At 42.4% G+C, this 18,961-nt stretch overlaps 1 protein-coding gene across 5 annotated transcripts; it reads right to left on the minus strand.

Moving 5' to 3' along the window:
- Positions 1-11: 11 nt before the first annotated feature.
- tax1bp1b (Tax1 (human T-cell leukemia virus type I) binding protein 1b) lies at positions 12-18,880 on the minus strand. Of its 5 annotated transcripts, none has more exons than XM_018740684.2 (18): positions 18,747-18,880; positions 15,493-15,690; positions 10,900-11,002; positions 10,378-10,565; positions 9,962-10,120; positions 7,775-7,923; positions 7,353-7,443; positions 6,145-6,330; positions 5,596-5,826; positions 5,340-5,513; positions 4,803-4,881; positions 4,584-4,702; positions 4,251-4,376; positions 3,312-3,398; positions 1,990-2,179; positions 1,699-1,847; positions 1,345-1,430; positions 12-769 (listed from the first exon to the last, which is right to left on the minus strand). In XM_018740684.2, the coding sequence occupies exons 2-18, from the start codon at positions 15,667-15,669 to the stop codon at positions 568-570; spliced, it is 2,496 nt and encodes an 831-aa protein (XP_018596200.1). In that variant the 5' UTR covers positions 15,670-15,690; positions 18,747-18,880; the 3' UTR covers positions 12-567. The 5 variants fall into 5 exon arrangements, with proteins under 5 accessions (XP_018596200.1, XP_018596197.1, XP_018596198.1 ...); XM_018740681.2 differs by having other exon boundaries at positions 18,734-18,880; XM_018740682.2 differs by lacking the exon at positions 18,747-18,880 and adding an exon at positions 17,096-17,199.
- Positions 18,881-18,961: the final 81 nt, after the last annotated feature.

The raw sequence follows: 18,961 nt of genomic DNA on the forward strand, positions 1-18,961 counted from the left end.
AACACAGTTGATTTCAAACAAAGACTTTATTATAAAGAGCCACACAGCACTTGGGGGAGCAATCTCAGCTCACCCTGATCATGTTTTATTAACTCAAAAATTAAAGCAATTAAATGTTTATAGAGAACCACTGTTAACTGTCAAATTTAGATGTTACAGAAGCCCAGCACGAAGGTAAATAATCTTGATAATATGGTAAAGCACTGTGCAGATGAGAAAATAAACATTTGAACTAGAGAGCATAGTTCTCTGGGACAAGTAGTAACATTTTTTTCCCCCAGTGTCCTTTATGCTATAAATGTTATATGATTTTCACAACCAATGCTCTAAGTGTAAAATACTTATATGATAAAGTCACTATTTAATAAAATATCAGGCATCTGTTCCTAATCTTGTCTGCACTTACTACGAAGAGAAACAGGACTGATTATGATGTCTTTATCCCAAATCATCTTGACATTCAGTGCATGCGATTAGGTTGACAAGCTAATGTCTCACAACAGAGATTAAACAAGTTGCCCCATTTGCTCTTTGCATTGGATGACAAACCAGGGGCAGCAAGCTCTCCTAATCAAAGGTGAGCACATCTCTGGAGAAGTGCGTGAGCACATGATTCTCAAAGAGACCCTGGTCACAGTCCAGGGGAAACTGCTCACTGCACATGGGGCACACCTTCCAGTGGCTCTCCACGTGCTCCTCGAACTTGCGCTGCTCATAGTTGGGAGGGAAGATAACCTCACACAGGGGGCAGCGCTTCTGGACCTCCGTGCTACACAAAGGAATACAGGCCATGTGTTGCTTTGTTGTTTGCACATGTGAAAAACCAGATTATTCCCACGGATGCATGGGGTATTATAAGGGTGCTTTATTATTAAAATGTAACATTTCAGTACTTAATTCCACTGCTTACCAAAAATAACATCTCTCACAATCATGCTAATTTATAGGGACATTTTTTCAAGAAAACAGTTCTACTTGGATACTTTTCAAAATGGTAAAACAGCAAGGTGCAAGGGACCTCAATTTGCCATTTTTTGGTCACACGCACCATTCCTAACTACCCAGCAGGCCACCCATTAAATGATGAAGCCCCTGTTCACCAACACTGTGATGCAGCCACACAATGCTGGCAAAACCTAACAGCATAATGAAAAGCATCTGTCTGTCTACATGGGTGGGCTATGTGCGGTAAGTGAAGGCCTCCTCTTCTACACCAGTGAGACTCAACACTGCTGTGTAGTAAGGCAGAGTGGCAGCTTGGATGTTTGATACAATATGATCCTCAAACGTGAGCCTAGAAGGTTTCATTAAATGTTAAGAAGTATGGCCTCTGCTCCAGGTTACCTTGAGTCAAAGGAGAAAGGGGCCTGACCGTCATCCACTGGGGGACTGCAGACCTCTCCTGTCTCTGGCTGGCCCTCACAGCTGTCCTGTTGGGTGGCCAAAGAGCAACTTTCACATACCTGTGATTTCCATAGTCTCAGTACACTGCAGCTATGAGCACTCTCAGTTCTTTGAATGCTGCATTATTTTACAGTCCTTAATGACACCTCCACACTGATGTTAAAAACAGAGCAGGTGAGGTCCACCAAGGAAAGTTTCACACCTGTGTTCTCCAGCAAACATGAGCTATCACGTACTGCAGAAAGCAATCATCACAACGGGTCTGTCATGTAACGGATGTTAAATGAAACTCACGCTGCCTTGCTCCTCGGGGTCCTCCAGTCCGTCGGGGCGGCTCAGGTTGCGGGACGGCTGAATGCAGACAACATCGCGGTCCCAAGAGGGAGAGTCCATAGGTGGGCATCTGGGAACCTGGTCTTTCAAGAACTCGCTGTCAGCACCATCTTGGTAGAGAGAGAGCAAGCATGTGATTCTTAAAGAGACCCTGGTCGCAGTCCAGGGGAAAATGGTCACTGCACACGGAGACGATTGCTCATACTTGGGCCTGTTTTGTGTGTGGATTCTGGGTAGAAAAGGGGGTCCCACCTTGAGTGTGAATTTTACTGTAGGGGTTGCCAAACTGCAGGTCGACAGGAAGCCCCGGCACCAGGGGAGTCAGCGGGGAGGGCTCCTGGGGGTACGGCAGTGGGTACTGCAGGAACACAGGCTGACTCCGCTCAGCACCGTTGCTTGCAGCTTGCTGCTCTAGCTCTCTGTCCAACCTCTTATGCAGCTCCTACGTGTTTGCAATATTACCCGCGTTGCACAAACCAACAGAAAAAATTGCATAAATAAAAAAGCAGAAAAAATTGCATAAATAAAAAAGCAAAACAAATTCCAAAAGACCACATAGTAGGGATGCAGAAGGGCTAAGTTCAAACAGATCAGAGGGTGGCTGAATGCCATCTTCCAAACAGCCCAATAATTCCTGTAACCCATCAGAAAGACTGAACTAGTATTACTGGTGTAGACCTGTAGTAACAGGCGCTCTATCACAAAGGGATGGCAGCAAAGGACTACATTTTGGGACTTATTAAATACATGTTAAACTGAACAAGAGTGAGGTCCTTCAAATAAACATAACTAATGGAAGATGTTGTGGAACTGTTTGTTTCTGCCAGCACCCACTTTTATTTAACTACCCAAGGCAAACTTATGGGGGAAATTAACTTGCCTTTCAGTGGACCAAAGACTATGTCCCTGATTAAGCAGCGAGTCTGTGTGTGTCATATGGTTTCAGAATTACCAAAAACAAAACCGTAAATGATCAAAATTGCTATGACGTATTCCAGCTTAAGATGGGAACCAAGCGAGGACATTTTTACCTCAAATTACAAAGGCAGCAACCCATTCAAATACATCTTCTCATATGTGCTCATGAGAGCTTGTAATCAGACACACAGGCTTCCATTCCTACGTCAATGCTTTCCGTCGCTTCTCCAAACAATACATCACATGCCCATAAAAGACATGGTAACCCAGTCCAGCGGACTCAGTGCTTCCACTCTCACACAAACAGTTTAATTAGCTCCTTCATTAAAAAAAAAAAAAAAAAAACTTGTTTTCAAAGGAATTTTTAAGTCTGCATTTTATTGATGTTTTTTTGGAGGCGCCAATTTCATTTATTGAGTCTCAACCTCAAACTGGGTCATTTTGCCTTCCGAACGGCAACTGCGTTACCTTTCAGACATTTTGGTCCATGCGGCTCTTTCTGTGGTTCACAGTAATTGAATGGAAAAAAAAAGAAGTCACTGGCTTTGGTGGTGCAATTAGAGAGCAATGATAAACCCAAACCGGATACCAAGCCAAAACACAACATTCTTAGCCTGAACACGGCCGTCTCCACATAACAGAACTCCAGTGCTTACCTCCTCTAGTTTCTCCTTCTCTTTCACAAGCAAGGCAAGGCTCTCCTTCAGTTCTTTTACCTCCCTTCCCTTTTCTGCCACCTGACTCTGCAACAAAGAAATGTTGACGATATATTGGAGATACTAACTTTGTTGAAATGATCCCAAATGACATCAAATAAACTTAGATCTGATCCTGCATTTAATTTAAAGTGGAGACAGAGTGGAGGTTTGGAGCCAGTGATGCGGACAACGTAATTAGCGTATTTACATCACAACCATCTTATAAAACTATACTCTTTCTGGACAATAGCAGTCCTGGGTTTGGGTGAAACACTGTGAGCCAGCAACTGCATTAGGGAGGCAAGCCTTTGGGACTCTTCAGTCTCCACATCTCAAGTCTCTTCATAAACAATCATAAAAGATGTCCCTGAGAGAGCTGGCCCATAAACCTTGGTACTCCTTTATTTAGGCTAATCCAAATATAGTATCAAAGTGGAGCTCCTTTGTTTCAAACAGATAAAAACATGTTTGAAAGAATGCAGATTTCAGGGCCTAAAAGTACGAGATAACCCAGTGCAAATGATACAAGAAGACCTCAATGCTCTCTCGGTGGACCAAAGGTTAGTTTCTACTAGCCTGAGAGTGGTCTTCATCAGTACAGCTATGCTGAAGTGGCTGCAGAGAACTTACTCTCCTCCTGTTTTGCTATTGTGCTTCTCTATGCAGTCCTCTCCTGTCAGCATTGATGTTTACCCTAAATATGATCTTCTCCACTGCAGGTGGCCTTGAAGTGGTCATGCTTTCTGATACATCCCTAACAGTGGTCATCTCCATTTCCTTGCTGCCCTATTTGAAGTAATGCCTCTCATTATAAGTAATTATAGTGTGAAAAACAGTCCTTGCCCTTATAAGGCTCCAGCACGTGGCATCAGCGTTCTAAGGAAGCAAGATCGTTACCTTGTAACGGTCCTCCTCTGCTGCCAGCTGCAGCTTGAGGCCATCATTGATCTTCACCTGCTCCTTCCACTTCACCTCCATTTTAGCCAGCTCATCCACCAACATGCTGCTCCTCTCCTTTTCCTCCTACACATAAAACATATAAAACCCTGTTACAACCACCTCCATTTCTCTCTTTGACACTTAAAGCATCATCATCACCCCTCCATCTCTACATAAACCTATTCTCAACACCGTTGCTTTCTCTAAACATAAAATACACAGACACCATAAACCAGTTTGTAGAGAAACCATAATCTGTGAGCTTCATGCACATGTATACAGTGTACTTACACTCAGCATCTGCTTGCATCTTCTGTATTTCTCGCTTTTCTCACTCATTCCTCTGTTTACATCTTTAAGACTTTCTTGAGTCAGGGGGTCAAGTGCAACATCCACAGAGAATGGGCTCCCTGAAGCAGTGAGGAATGGGTAGGAACCGGGGCTTAACTGTACATATTTCAAGTAAGTATGTATAGAGCAGCAGCAGCAGAGTGCAGGGGTGAGGGTTACCTGGGGGTTCTGGACTCTTAGCACCTACTGCCACTTCTGCTGTGGAAGCACTGGATGTCACTGCGCTCCTCTTCAGCTCCTTCAAACAGAAACCAACATACTGACAACGCGCACAACAGTTGTCTGGTCTCAGCGGATGGAATTCACGGGCCACGTATTGTGGTGACCCTCAACTTCAGAATTTTCAGATGCCTGACTGAAAGCTAATGTCACACTAGTGCTCAATTACCGGAAGTGATTGTCTAACTGGTAGGAGCTACAACAGTGAACAAACAATGGAATGCTAAATTAGGTGACTGTGTACACATTAATTCAGAAGGTAATTTTCACTACTGTTAATACTAATTAATTTTCCAATTTTAATCATACTATTTAATGAATTAAGAAACAATTTTAAATAAATCTGGGACTTTAATGCTGCTATCAGCAAATGTGTTTATGCCTTGATCAATTTCTTGGTTTTGTGGAACTTCAAGACACTGAGGCAGAGTTCCTATGGCAACAAGCACAGTTTCTTCTAAAACATGTCAGACTGACCCCTTGCAGCTCCGAGAGCTTGGCCACCTGTCTCTGGTACTTTTGACACTCCTTATATTTTTCTTTATAGTGCTCTCCGGCCATCTGCAGCCTCAACTTCAGGTCTTCCACCTCCCTCTTCAGCTCTGCCTCTGTCACCGTGGCAGCCCCAGAACCAGCCTCCTCCCGACTCCCCTGAAGCAAAGAGCATCACTGTGGTCAGGACATGGTAAGGAGCAGCTGGAGGGACTAAGGCAGGGTCTAGGATCTGACATACTGTTTGCTGGTGAATGGTGGCCCCTCGGAGGTTGCGTTCAGCTTGGTTATGTGCATGACCCTTGAGCAGCTCTTCCACCTCTTGCCGGGTGCGATAAAGCTCAGCCGCACTGCGGTCTCGCATGCTTGACACCTCCCTCAGTTCGGACATCAGCATGGAGGCCTGTTGACGTGTAGCCTGCAGCTGCTCCTCAGCTTGGTGCAGCTGCTCTTTCAGAATGTCCTTCTCTCTCTGTCAAAAACACACAAATTTACCATGAACATAATGCACTAAGGAGGAACTGTACACACACTCAGACGTACACATAAAATATATATGTAGTGTCTGTTGCTGGCAATAGTGCGGCAAAACCATCTATAATCAATTATATCTGGATTAAGTGTATTAGAACCCATTCTGAGCTATACAATATTGATGTTTGTGGGTATGGAATCAGTTAAAAGCATGACAAGGTGGATATGGACTGTTTTATAGATTATAAAGAGTATGTTAAATGCATTTCTTCATGAAGCCTTTCACATACAGACAGTGTATACAAACAAAAAGTACCAGGGGAGAGGCCTGGGCCAGAATCTCCCTCTGCAGCTTCTCCTTCTCTGCCAGGCACAACTTCAACTGGCCAGCCTCCTCTTTCAGCTGAATGATCATGTTCTCCTTGTTCACATCCACTGACTTCAGCAGCTGCAGCTCGGCTGTCAGCTTTGTGTTCTCCAGCTCCCTGTTCTTCAGATGGATCTGCACGACACACACGGCTCTTTAAAGGGCACCTCCACTTCTACCTTGTTACTGTTGTGTGTACCACATCTAAGAGTAAGTACATTCATTACTAACTTTGATCAAAGTGAATTTATGGCTCAAAACAAACACGATAACCCCAAGGAGGAGAGTGGAGAACCTGGCAATAAAACTTAGTCTATCACTGCTCAATGAAAGGCAGGCTAAATTAGACACAGGTCTGACAGTGTTTCTGTGGCCATGCAGCAATAACTGGCCCAAGAATGAGAAGCACACAGACGGAAACCATCAACAATACACAACAACTAAAGCCCTGGTTAAACACAGGCATGTAAAACTTTCACAGTTTAATCACAGCCAAAGTAAAACCTGAACACCAATAATGTCCATGAAATGTATGTAGTTCCAGGCCAGAGAGATTTTATTTATTTAACACACTTCTGCACATTCTACAGCATGGCTTCAACAGAGGTGAGTAAAGTGACGCTGAATATGCTCCACTTGTCAAAACAATAACAACATAAGGTACAATGAGGCAGCAGGTGGAGCAGTGGTTTTGAGCTACTGCCTTCCAATAAAAGATCCACAGTTCAATTCCCTGTTCCTGCTGTAGTATTTCTGAACAAAGTATTTACCCTAAATTGATACAGTAAAAAACACTCAGCTGTCTAAAGGGTAAACTATTGTAGGCAACTTAATGTACACATCTTCGATAAGTCACTTTTTAGAAAAGCTTCAGCTAAACGAGTAAATAATATTAATTGCTGCAACAGCAAGCTCACTGACTTTCTACTGAATTATGATCACTATAATGCTACACTAGTAGCAAGAAATGAACCGCAGACTGGTAAAACCTTAAACCATATCTTTTTGGCTTAAAAACAGACCAGACTCCGAACAGAAGCAGAGGAACACATCTTAACAGACACTGAAAACAGACAAGAACATGCGTCTGAACAAGGTGTAAATGGGAGTGATCACACTGCAGCAGAGAAACCCTCCTCAAAGGCACTGATCATCACCTTGTACAACTCCTTCTCATCCCTCTCGTTCTTCAGCTGAGATTCCAGCACATCTTTCTCTTGGGTCAGCTTTTTCACCCTGTCCCTGAGGCTGTAGATGAATACAATATCCATTAAATTCTAGTCATATGTAATCATTTTTTTTTCTTGAAACAGCCACACCCCTAAGCCATCAACAGGCCAAGATTCCATCTTATAATGTTATTCTTCAGATGGAGGCAACCACAGACTTTAAGGAAATGGGTGCAGCCAGAAGGAGGCGAGTGTAAATTCAGGCATATTGCCTTTAAATCCTCCAGCAAGCTACTTTACATTACTTGTTTCAGGAAACATCTGGCTGCTAAGCATTGGAAGTTCTGCAAGTTGCAGAAGAAACAAATAATGCACAATAATATATCCAAAAAAGCTCCTTCACAACTCACCAATCCAAATCTGTCTCCTTCTGGATTGCCCTCTGTGTTACCCCAATGAGGTCCTCCTCCAGCTGGACAACTCTGCTGCTGGTTTCTGTGTGCCTCCTCCTGGCCTCCTCTGCCTCATCCCGTAGGGTATGCACACTACACTGGAGCTCCTGAAATGGTATAAGAGATACACACTGTCAGTGATAGTGGACAAAGTGATAGCCCAGCATGGTGGGGTGCCCCATACCGTGGGAAGGTATATGTGGTTAACTGCAGGCTGCCTCTGAGCAACAAAACAAAACAGCTCCTCGGGGAAGGGAGTAAAAGGGCATGCACTTCAGCAAGCCAGAGAAAGTAAAATTGCATCATCTTTTGGATTCTGGGCTATAAACACTAGCACCACCAGAAGGTTGGCTGATCATGCACAAATAAAAGAAACAAGACTAGTATTGAAAGCAACATGTACAGGCCAGGAGCAAAAAAATTCCAGATGTAGGTGGGGGGGGTCATAAAATTATTCCTATCAAATTTATATCTCAATTTAAGAAAGACAACATGAAAGGGGTACACCCACCCTCTATCCCTCCAACACCCATGGAATGACGACTTTGTACAGAGACTCCAAGCAGCAGCCCTTATACTGGGACCCAGCCAGATCATGTGACTTCCCTCTCATACACAGGAAAGGCACAGAATGTAGAGTCTGGGCCAGAATCCCCTGTGGTTCCACCATCATAGCTGATTCACAAAGGGCATAAGTACCCATGGCATAAAATTCCAACTTGTTGGAACTTGTCAATACTCACCAACTAAATAATTCACAAAGTGTCTGAAATGCTGCCAGGACCATCTGTTTCAGACAGGAGAACATGAAAGTAATCTCTCTTTCTCAGACTCATGCACGCACCCTCACTCACTCACACACAAAGTAAACAGTCTATACGAAAGCCCCTTCTGCACAAGTACACTGAATGCATCAGGTATCTGTGGTAGAGGGGGAGGTATCAGGTAATGTACCCTGATCACAGACTGATCCTCCTGACATCCTTATCTGCCCTGGAGGGCAACAACTGGTACTTGGTTCCCAAAAAGTTTATTACTCTCTTAATTCCCTCAGCTAGGAGTTTTTTTTTTTGTTTTCCTCTCCTCAGTTGCCAGATGGCTCATTTTTATCAATACATTAGCATACAGCGTTGTCTGCTTATTGTCTTTTTGGCTTCTCTTTTCATTGCTGGACACAATGACCAACACTGAGTCACCTCACTGAGATGCACCCTATATGAAAATAAAATGAACTGAACAGTATCAGACATCAGACATGATCGCCACACTAGGGGGCACTAGAAGTCTAAAACTACACAACCCCATGGGCTCCTGAGCAGAAATGTACATGGTTTTACCCCCCGAATCCAGAAACAGCTTAATAAAGTGTTAGACTAAACCCATGAACACTGTCCAGTATTCATATAGTCATAAACAGAGGTGCCCATTAAAAACACACAGCACAGAGACGGCTTGTCAAAAAAAGTATGTAACTGATTCTCTGGTAGTGCTCTGTCAAAGGCCAGTCGCTGCTCTAGTGCTGTTAACTAACATATTCCAGCAGCAAAGAGGTTGTGTGGCCTTGGCACTGTGCTCACATGCTGTGAGTGTTGTGGCACCAAGTGACACCAGCCCCCAGAAACAGAATACTTCCCAACTAGTGAGCAAAGTCAGACAAATGTTTCCCATACCATGGAACAAGGAGCAGGATTGCTCATAAATCATGACTGATACACACAAACACACACGAGATGTAAGGAGCATATACAGACACATGCACAGAGAGAGGCACACACACTAATATGCACGTGCATACAAGCACGTGCACAGTCTCTTTCTGCCCTGCCTGCAGATGCCATGAATCTTAGACTTAAGATGGCCCTTTGAAGACAAAGTTCATAGGAACAGTATTTGACTTTTTTTATGTTTCTACCTGTGATCGATGGTGGGCTAAGAATTCTTCAAACGAAGGAAAGCTGGGCAGCCTGACTCAGGGCATCGCACACAAAGATCAAAAAAGGCAGGGGAGGCGGCTGAAAACATGATGTAGCCCCCTCTAGCCAGGGGGATCCTCTCCACCTCTTCCTCTCCTCTGCCGGATGCAAGCCTCAGATCTCTCTTTCCCTCACCTACCTCTCCTCGCCCTACTTCTCCTCCTCTTCTCACCTGGTTCTCAGTTTTTAGCTGAGTGCAGACCTCTCTCTCCTGCTCACACAATCTCTGCAATTTTTTCTGTTCCTCCAGAACTCGCTCCTTTTCTTTCTGCAGATCAGCAACCTCTTTTGTCAGATCCTCATTGTCCTTCTGCAACTCTTCCAGCTTTTTCTGCAAAAGAAAACATTGGGCTAGTCAGGAAAATGGCTATCTTTTTGTAGTCATACTATTGTATCATGTTCTGCATGCTTCCTGGCTACAAGCTAAAATTAAAAGGAGGGAAAAACTGTCCACAACCAAGAATACTAGAAACGTAAGCAAACGGCCCCGTAGACTGCAGAATGATGGTCACTGTTTATGGCATCCTGTTCATTAATGCTTCACATTGTTTGCGGGCCCAGAATGGAATAGGCTCCTTAAATGTTCACCTCCAAAATGCCAGCTTTTGTCGTGACCACCAGAATGTCTGAATTGTTGTCATCCTCTACAGTGAGCAGGTCATCCGCTGGGAGACTGGCACGGAACTGGAATGGGGTGCTGGCCCCGCGGATCTCCCCTTTGTGAGTGACGTAGCAAAACTGGTAAAACTCGCCATCATCGCTGGGAACGTAGTACCCTGTGGAGCAGGCAGGCTGTTAACAGCAGTAGAGACATTGAGAGATAGCCTGTGGTCAGCCATCTCACTTGAAAGCTCTTTTTTTTCCCCCAATTTACACTTTTACATGTGACCACACACCTAGTTAAGTCTACACAAAAAAAATGAAGAGAAACTCAGCTAACCTAAAGGTTAAGAACATTACAGGTTGTCATCATCCAGTTTTACAAAGACAATGGTGTTCTGCAAAACATTAAAAAAGTCAAAAGCTGATTACTAAGTAGTTTACTGAGCTGACCCTACCTCCCTAGTAAAACAAGCTCATTCTACAGAAAAGTATTTCCTACAATTTTACCTTGAAACACCACCGTCCTGGAGACTGTGGTTCCCTCCACATAGTTTTCAGGGAGAGGTGACCACAGGAATGTGTGGTAGTCCCGTGCAGAGCTCCAGCCAACCTACAGAGAAGAGAGCCATTAAAGTCCTGAACACACAACTTACAGGGATGGGCCTTAAAAACAGAAAGATTCACAATACATCCACACTGTAATTTTTTTACTGTCTTTACTTTTTTGGATCTCTGAGTCAAACCTCACGTTCAACCTTTAAACACAAGCACAGCTTTAACCTAGGCAAAGCTTTACTAAGTACAGAAGCCACTATAATGAGCTACTAATAATTTTAAGAAGAAACTGAAGAAGTCAAAAAGCTAGACTTGGATATTATGGTTTTAAGTAATTTCTCCTCATTCCTTATTGATAACAGTTATCCAGTGGAGGGATCAGTCCTTACATTTATTCACTTAGCAGACACTTCTGTCCAAAGCGTCTTACAACGGATACTATGTAGCGTTACTAGCCCACACACCTTATTTACCAAGGTGACTACATTGTTAGATACACTACTTACAAGGGGTTACTCATCCATGCATCAGTGAAACACACTCGCTCCGTGACACTCGCACACTATAGGGGAATCGGAACAGCATGTCTTTGGACTGTGGGAGGAAACCGGAGCACCCAGAGGAAACCCATGCAGACACGGGAGAACATGCAAACTTCCACACAGACTGAGCAGGGATCGAACCCATGTTCTCTCGCACCACCCAGGCGCTGTGAGACAGCAGCGCTACTCGCTGTGCCACCGTGCCACCCCAAACAACATTTCCTTCAAAGGGGAATCATACAAACTCTAAAGAGAATTTAAAGTCACCATTTCACCTGAAACACAAGTTTCAGGACTGTAGGAGCAAACATGAGACCTTAAAAGGAAACCCAAGTGAACACAAGGAAAACATGCAAACTCTATATAGGCTCAGCCAAATTTGAACCCAGAGCCCAGGAGCAGCTACTTGCTGCACTAGCACTTTACAAAAACTTTAAAGTTAAACCGTGCAGCCAAATTTCAGTACCAGGAGGAAATTATAAAAATAAGTATGAATTAAATTTTCATCACTGTTTAAACACGACATTGAGTTTAATGCAAATTAACTTTAGACCTGAAGAAGTTCAGCAATAATTTCAATGTTTCTTTCTGTCCCTTATTTCATGCAGCCTGAGAGAAAGCATGGGTTCAGTTAGCTGAAACTTCAAACAGGAAGGACAAAATAGGTGAAAATTTTATACATACTTCAAACTGGAAACCAAGATGTAATTATAGGAATTTTATGTGTTGTTAACTGATGGCTGATGAGGGGAGTACAGAAAATACATCCATAATTTCAGCCCTCTGCTATAAAACTGTCAGATGGAATCAGACTCACGCAGAGAAGCCTGTGTTTCTAAACACATGTGCACATGTATGCAGACACACGGACAGCAAGGCCACAATCCTCTAAAGTGATCCGCACGTGCGCGTGCGCACACACAAATTCCTCAGGGCTCCACTGGGATCTCAGGTCTTGCAGCCCTGACGTTTACTTCCAACTCTGTGCGGTTTGTTCCAAGACTGTCATTTTGACAATGATGTCAGTATGAGAGGAATACCCATGGGCACTGTGTGGTAGTTGGGGTGTTATGGCTATAAAGAACAGGAAGCAATTAAAACATTAAGATTATTAATGTTATTAGCCAGCAGTAGCCCCAGTTACAGAGCTCCAAAGACATTTGAGGAAATGTGTGACTGCATTAACTCTGGGCCCAGACTGAAGATGACTAACAGCTCCACAAGATGAAGATGACTGCATGGCAACACGTACCGTAAAATACACTGAAAATACACACAAAGAACACACTTGCAAAAACTATTCTGAGTGAACAAACACAGTCAACGAGATGGAAATGACTCAAGACAATGTGTTGAAATATCATTTAAGACTTCTGTTAAATATTTTCCAGAAGAGGGAAAGGTACAACTTGTTTAGATATCATTGCTTATACCTCCATACAGGAGAGAAAGCCATAAATAACATGGTAATTGCACAGCAGAGAACTGCAGGTGACTGAAGAGTGCCAACCATTTTTAACAGCATGTATGCACAGGAACAATTTGTTTGAATAAATACAGAGAACTGTCAATAAATCACACAGTCAAGTCACACTCAGCAGCAAGCTGACAGGGTAATTATAAACTCCCTGTTCGAGTTCTCCTCGGGCGACTCTGTCGACTTGCCCCGACGGTCCAAACCATGCTCACATGACTGTTAAAATTATGCCTCCATGTAAGAGCTGCTGTTTTAAAAAGCCAACAGAAAGATTTCAGGGTGTTCTTACGCAAGTCACAAAACCCACATGAACATGCAATGGAGAGATATCAGCCACATTCACGGACACACACTACCTAGTCTGCATTTCCCATCCAAACACATTAAAACATTTTTACTTTTCAAAGCACTAAAAAGTTACCAGTTTCCGACTTATTCTTCAGTTAAACATCCTTGTTAACACAACACGACTTGCAAGATTGTCATGACGAAGTAAGTAATATTCAGATGTTACCTGAACTTAAAAACTTAAGGGAATGCTAAATTTAATGCATTCTCGGTGATGCTGTGACATACTAGTAACAAAATACACCTGCGTGTCAGGATAACGGAAGGAATCGTGTCTGCATATAGCTGTCTATAACTGCTTTAGGAAAGAAGAAAAACTATAAAATTAACTTCATGTCAGAGCTGTGCTGCAGTCATCCATGACTTGTATAACATTTGTGCAAGATTTACTCTCAGAGCAATGCTTGGGCCAGTTCTGCCTAGAGGCAACTCAGGAGGGGAATTTCACCTGGGAGAGCACCCTGGAAGTCACAGGCTGTTGCAGCTGTGCTTCAGCAGGGGGCGACGACACACCACTGACTGTGGGCAAGGAAGCATGCGTCAGCAGCAGAACGTGGCTGCGGGCATGTGAGTCATGGCCCAGGTATCCTTGCGCCAGGCTCATCTGTCAACACTCCACAGGGACGCAAGAAGGATTTATGAGCCCAGGCCTCACTTTCCCAGGGTTATGCTGAGCTTGGGCAGCTCCATGGATGGGCCTGCCCACTGGAGCCAACATATCAATGGGGAAACACTGATTTAACCCCACTGAGGAACTCCCAATACTTTACATTTTCTCAGTATGCTAAGGAACCCTCCACATTTTTAAAGTATCTTTCAGCTATGGTCCTGTAAATCCATGGCATACACTGGTTATGGGTCATCTTGGATTGTAATTAATTAACCTTAACTAAGCTGTTTGTTGAATTAACGGCAGAATTCATAAACTATTTATTATTCTTTAGTGAAATTATGCCTTTGTCCAAGGTGATATACAATATAAAGATTGTAAAAATGTAAAAAAATAGTGCTAATAATATTAATTACCACAAACTCAATCCTTAATTTATTCATCAGTTATGGTAAATAAAGATAAACCAATCCTTTAAGCACAACACTCAATCAGTTTAAGTCTGACAAATGATCAGATTAAGGTAACATTATGCAGGTATTACCAAAATGAAAACATCTGTATAATATTCTTCACAATAATGGACATTCCTCAAATTCTGTTAAAAACAACTGAAGACAGCAATTTCACAATGACCTCTTTCTTTCATAAGCTGAATCATGAGGTTTAGTTAATGAATACCTTCCACAACAACTTGATTAACAATGCGGTAGGAACAAAAACAGAACACACCGGCTGTCTGCAGGACCAGAATTACAAACTGCTCCAGTAACCCACTCATTACCAAAATTTAAAATTAATTAGAAATATATTTTATGCATAAAATATATTTGTTTTCTCAGCCTTAGCTATTGCACAACTGTCTACAAAAAAAATGTAATTGTAGCTCACAAGCCTATTTTATTACGTATTAATATGTCTGATCAATAAATGTAAACAGATGCTGACGTAGGAGCAAGAAAGAAAGGGTATAAGAACACAAAACTTCAAACTTCTTCAGAATGTATGAAGTAATTTATTGTACGGTAACTTAAAATTAAAATGTGACAAATGTGCTCCTATAAAATGTGCTTTCTTCCACATTTTCTTGTCAGCAGATTAAATTATTCAGTAAAAATACAAGAGCTCCACAAAGCATATGTCAAATGTGTTCAGCAGGCCCCCACAAAGAGGTTCAGAGGCAAGGCTCCACAGAGCCCCTGCTTTGATGGGGTCAAATTAGAGGCCGACTCATGGTCCTCCTTCTCCCAGTCCCAGCATGCCTCACCTGTGGCTCCACATTAGTCTGGGCTTTCACTCAAACACATGCCACATACAGTCAGTGAGTACCATCACGTTTTATTACCACCCTCCGTGGGGGAACTCCAATAGAGGAGGAAGCCAAAATCCTAATCTCCCACTGCCAGTCTGCATGTTTTATACAAGTCTTCCTGAAATGGGTCCAGCTGCATACTGGGCAAAGTACATTCAATACCAAGTCCTATTCTTTTCATGTCACTTGAAATTAAAGAATAGGAATAAAAAAAAGACGCAAATGGGTGGGAAGAGAGGAAAAAAGAAAAACTCACCTTGAAGATGCCGACCCAGTCTTTCGGGTGCGGCTTGATGAATGGGCTGAGGGTGTAGCGGCACTCAAGAGCCGCATGAGGAAGGTAGGTCTTCCCAACATTTTGAAAGACAACATGGGCAAAGTTGGATGTTTCCATGCCACAGTTTGACAGTGTGTTGTCAGGGAATGATGCCATTCCTTAGCTAGCCAGTTGCTTCTGAGGAAGAAAAAAAGAGGTAAAATGTCTTAAGCATGGCGCTGTCAAGGAAATTTGAGGTCAACTGCAAATGGAAGAGCTGATAAGGTTTTGTAATGTCTTTGTGTAATTTCCCAACATGGTCAATTGGAGTTTACGTGTGTGCATATATATTACTCCCCTATGTTTAAGTTCTTTGATAGGTTCTATAAGCTATATAAAAATACAGTAACAAAAAAATGGAGAAAAACATATAGTTTGTGCCTGCAAAACATGCATATTACTCAAAAATTAATAAAAACGGGTAAACAGCATATTGAAGTTCCGGCTCTCGACACGAGAAAAAGGCAACTCTGCACTCAAAGTCCTCACCCATTCTTGGTTAACCGCTTATCTAAGTCAGGGTCACGGTGGTCCAGAACCTATTCCACTAGGCTGGTCCAAGTATACAGTTCACCAATCAATCACAGGGTAGCCACACACATTCTCAAAGATCCACTCACACACTAGACAATTTAGAGTCACCAATCCACCTGAAACAGATGTTAAGACTGTAGCAGGAAACCAGAGCAGCTAAAGGAAACCTAAGCAAACATATGGAGAACATGAAACCTTCAGACAGACAAAGCCAGATTCAAACCTGCTCTGCAAGTGCTGTGAAACAACAGTGTAACCCACTGCACCAGAATGCCACTGTCTCAGGAAGTCCTGCACAGCTAGTTTGAGGCAAAATAGGATGCTGAACAGTTGTTTTCTGTGATATTATCCCTCACTCCTCTGTCAGTAAGATATCCTGTTACATACATGCATATTTTTTATACTGTAAATAAAAATATACAGAATAACAACAGAAGAGGAGGATTCTATAGTCAGATGTATTACAATAAATGATAAATAACTTATTCACTTTAAGTTTTCTGAATCTAGATAACGATACTGAACTTAGTTTTGTGAGGAAGACAAGAACAAGTGAAGTTCCACTAACATTTCACACACCACGACATTTAGTCTCTGTTTTAGAAATCACAAGACTGACAATGACATCGCTCGCAAGCAGACAACTGACAACAGAACAGAAGTGCTCATCAGATCTTTGACACCCCCACACACTGACTCACGACACGAGGCCATGATCCACACACAACACAACGCCCCGACACGTATATCAACAGCAAACTGATTATATCAGTTCAAAAGATTAAAACAGTATAATCAGCTTTAACAAAATTTCAATATTAAATAAAGACTCTGTCACTGCGTCAATGACTGCCATAAAATGCTAGCTAGTAGCTAGCGAGCTTAACGTCATGACTACCACCTCGGTTTCTTCGGTTCAGAAAAAATAAAACACAGAAATTAATGTTAGCAAGATGAGCTGGGACGTAACAGCCAATCTACCAGGACATAATACCCTTACATAAAATACCCCTGTCCATCGGAAACTGAAGAAAATTAAACAATCCACAGAATTATTGACATTTCGCCACAACTGCCGATCTCCTGGCCAACTTCCTGAAAACTCAAAACATCGTGACGTCATTTCCGATCTCGTGCTCCTCCGAAAAGTGACGATATCATCCGAATCAGCGGCCTGTACGATGTAACAGTAGTAGTTAAAGAACAGATTTTCCCATGTTTCATTATTTTCCAAAAAGCGCATATTTTGTCCGTTTGAAACAGAATTTGTATGCGCATATTCTGCTGTCTTTTATGTTTACAAATTTAACATTTTATTGAGCCATATTTGTAACAAGTGGATTGTAAGGGGGCGTGTCTTAAGAATGTTCAAGCTAATCATATTTCCCCAATGTTTGTGTATAATACTACTTATAATACTACCTCTTATGTTTTTGCCCTCCTAAATGAGACCATAACTGATTTTGTTTTGTAGCTGTCTATGTTGTAGTTTCTATCCTGTGTTGCAATGTGTGGGCTGCAAATTTTGCTGCTATAGAGCATGCAATACCTGGATTCCCTGCTCAGTCTGTGTTGAGTTTGTATCTCCTTCCCGTGTCTATGTGGGATGTCTCTGAGTGCACCAGTTCCCTCCCACACTCCAACGACATGGAATTAAACTGAAGTGGTAACACTAAATTGACCTTAGTGTTTGAATGAGTAAGTCACCGTGTATGGTTACTCAGCGATGGACTGGCATCCCGTCTAGGAGTGTACCCCCAATTTTATGCCCAACGATTGAGGGATAGGCACCAGATCACTGCAACCTTGGTCCAACAAGTGGTTATTATAAATGGATCCATCCATGCACGCATTACAGGCAATGCCAGAGTGAACATCGAGGGGTCCGGGGCCTTTCATATTAGGCCTCTGTATCGCATATAGAAACATGATACATGCAAACATGGATTACTCGCAAAATCCGTTGTGCAGCCAAGTTCTCATTATGAATAAAGGGGACGTAAGGAGCCTACCGCATTGGTACAGCCGAAGTTGAATCCTGATTGGTCCACTAAGAGTCACATGGATATATTATGATATAGGGTGTTTATTTTTGAAGATGTATTTCCCAGTCGGCGCTCATTTAAACACTGGGGGAGACCCGCCGTGAGGCGATATCTGATCAACTGTTGTCCAGTCACCTGGGTGACAGCGTTTGATTTTGAAAGACCCAAGACACTGAGTTACTCCAAAATACATCAATGATTATGTGACTAGGTACATCACAAATTCTATTATATAAATCAGCATTGTAAAGTTTGTTATGTATGATTTTTTGGCTATGTAGAGAAAACTTGTAATCTTGGACATCAAGCCCCCTTCCACAGTGGAGTACATGGATATCTGAGTCCAAATGTGTACAATAGCCACACCTGATTTCCCCACACAGCAGATGCATAATTCAAATCAAATGTACTGCTGTTAAAACTGAAGTGGCACACATTAATTAAGAAAGTATCATTCCAAAGCTTATCAACATCCAAGCATAGTCACAAAGATAGCTAAACAGACTGGATGACTATGCAGACAGAGACGTGATCATCTCAGTAAATATACATCCAAGTAGTTAGAAAAAGTTCTTGAAATGTAAAACTGTGACAAAAAGTACTTAGTGTTTATGCCTGAGGTCAGGATAGAATCCCTCTTGCTGTTGTGCCCTTCATTCCTTTATCTTGAATTTAAACTGTAATAATACCTAGCTGCATAAATCAGTACACTTGTATTATTAATGCTACATTACAGGTCACCTTGCTGCAAGGCTTGCAGATAATAGTCGGTAAAGAAAGGTTGGCGTCTTAACTTTGAATTGAACACCCAATCAAATAATGCTATACAG

The sequence above is a fragment of the Scleropages formosus genome, chromosome 18 (genome assembly GCF_900964775.1).
Source record: "Scleropages formosus chromosome 18, fSclFor1.1, whole genome shotgun sequence".
Lineage (NCBI taxonomy): Eukaryota > Metazoa > Chordata > Actinopteri > Osteoglossiformes > Osteoglossidae > Scleropages > Scleropages formosus.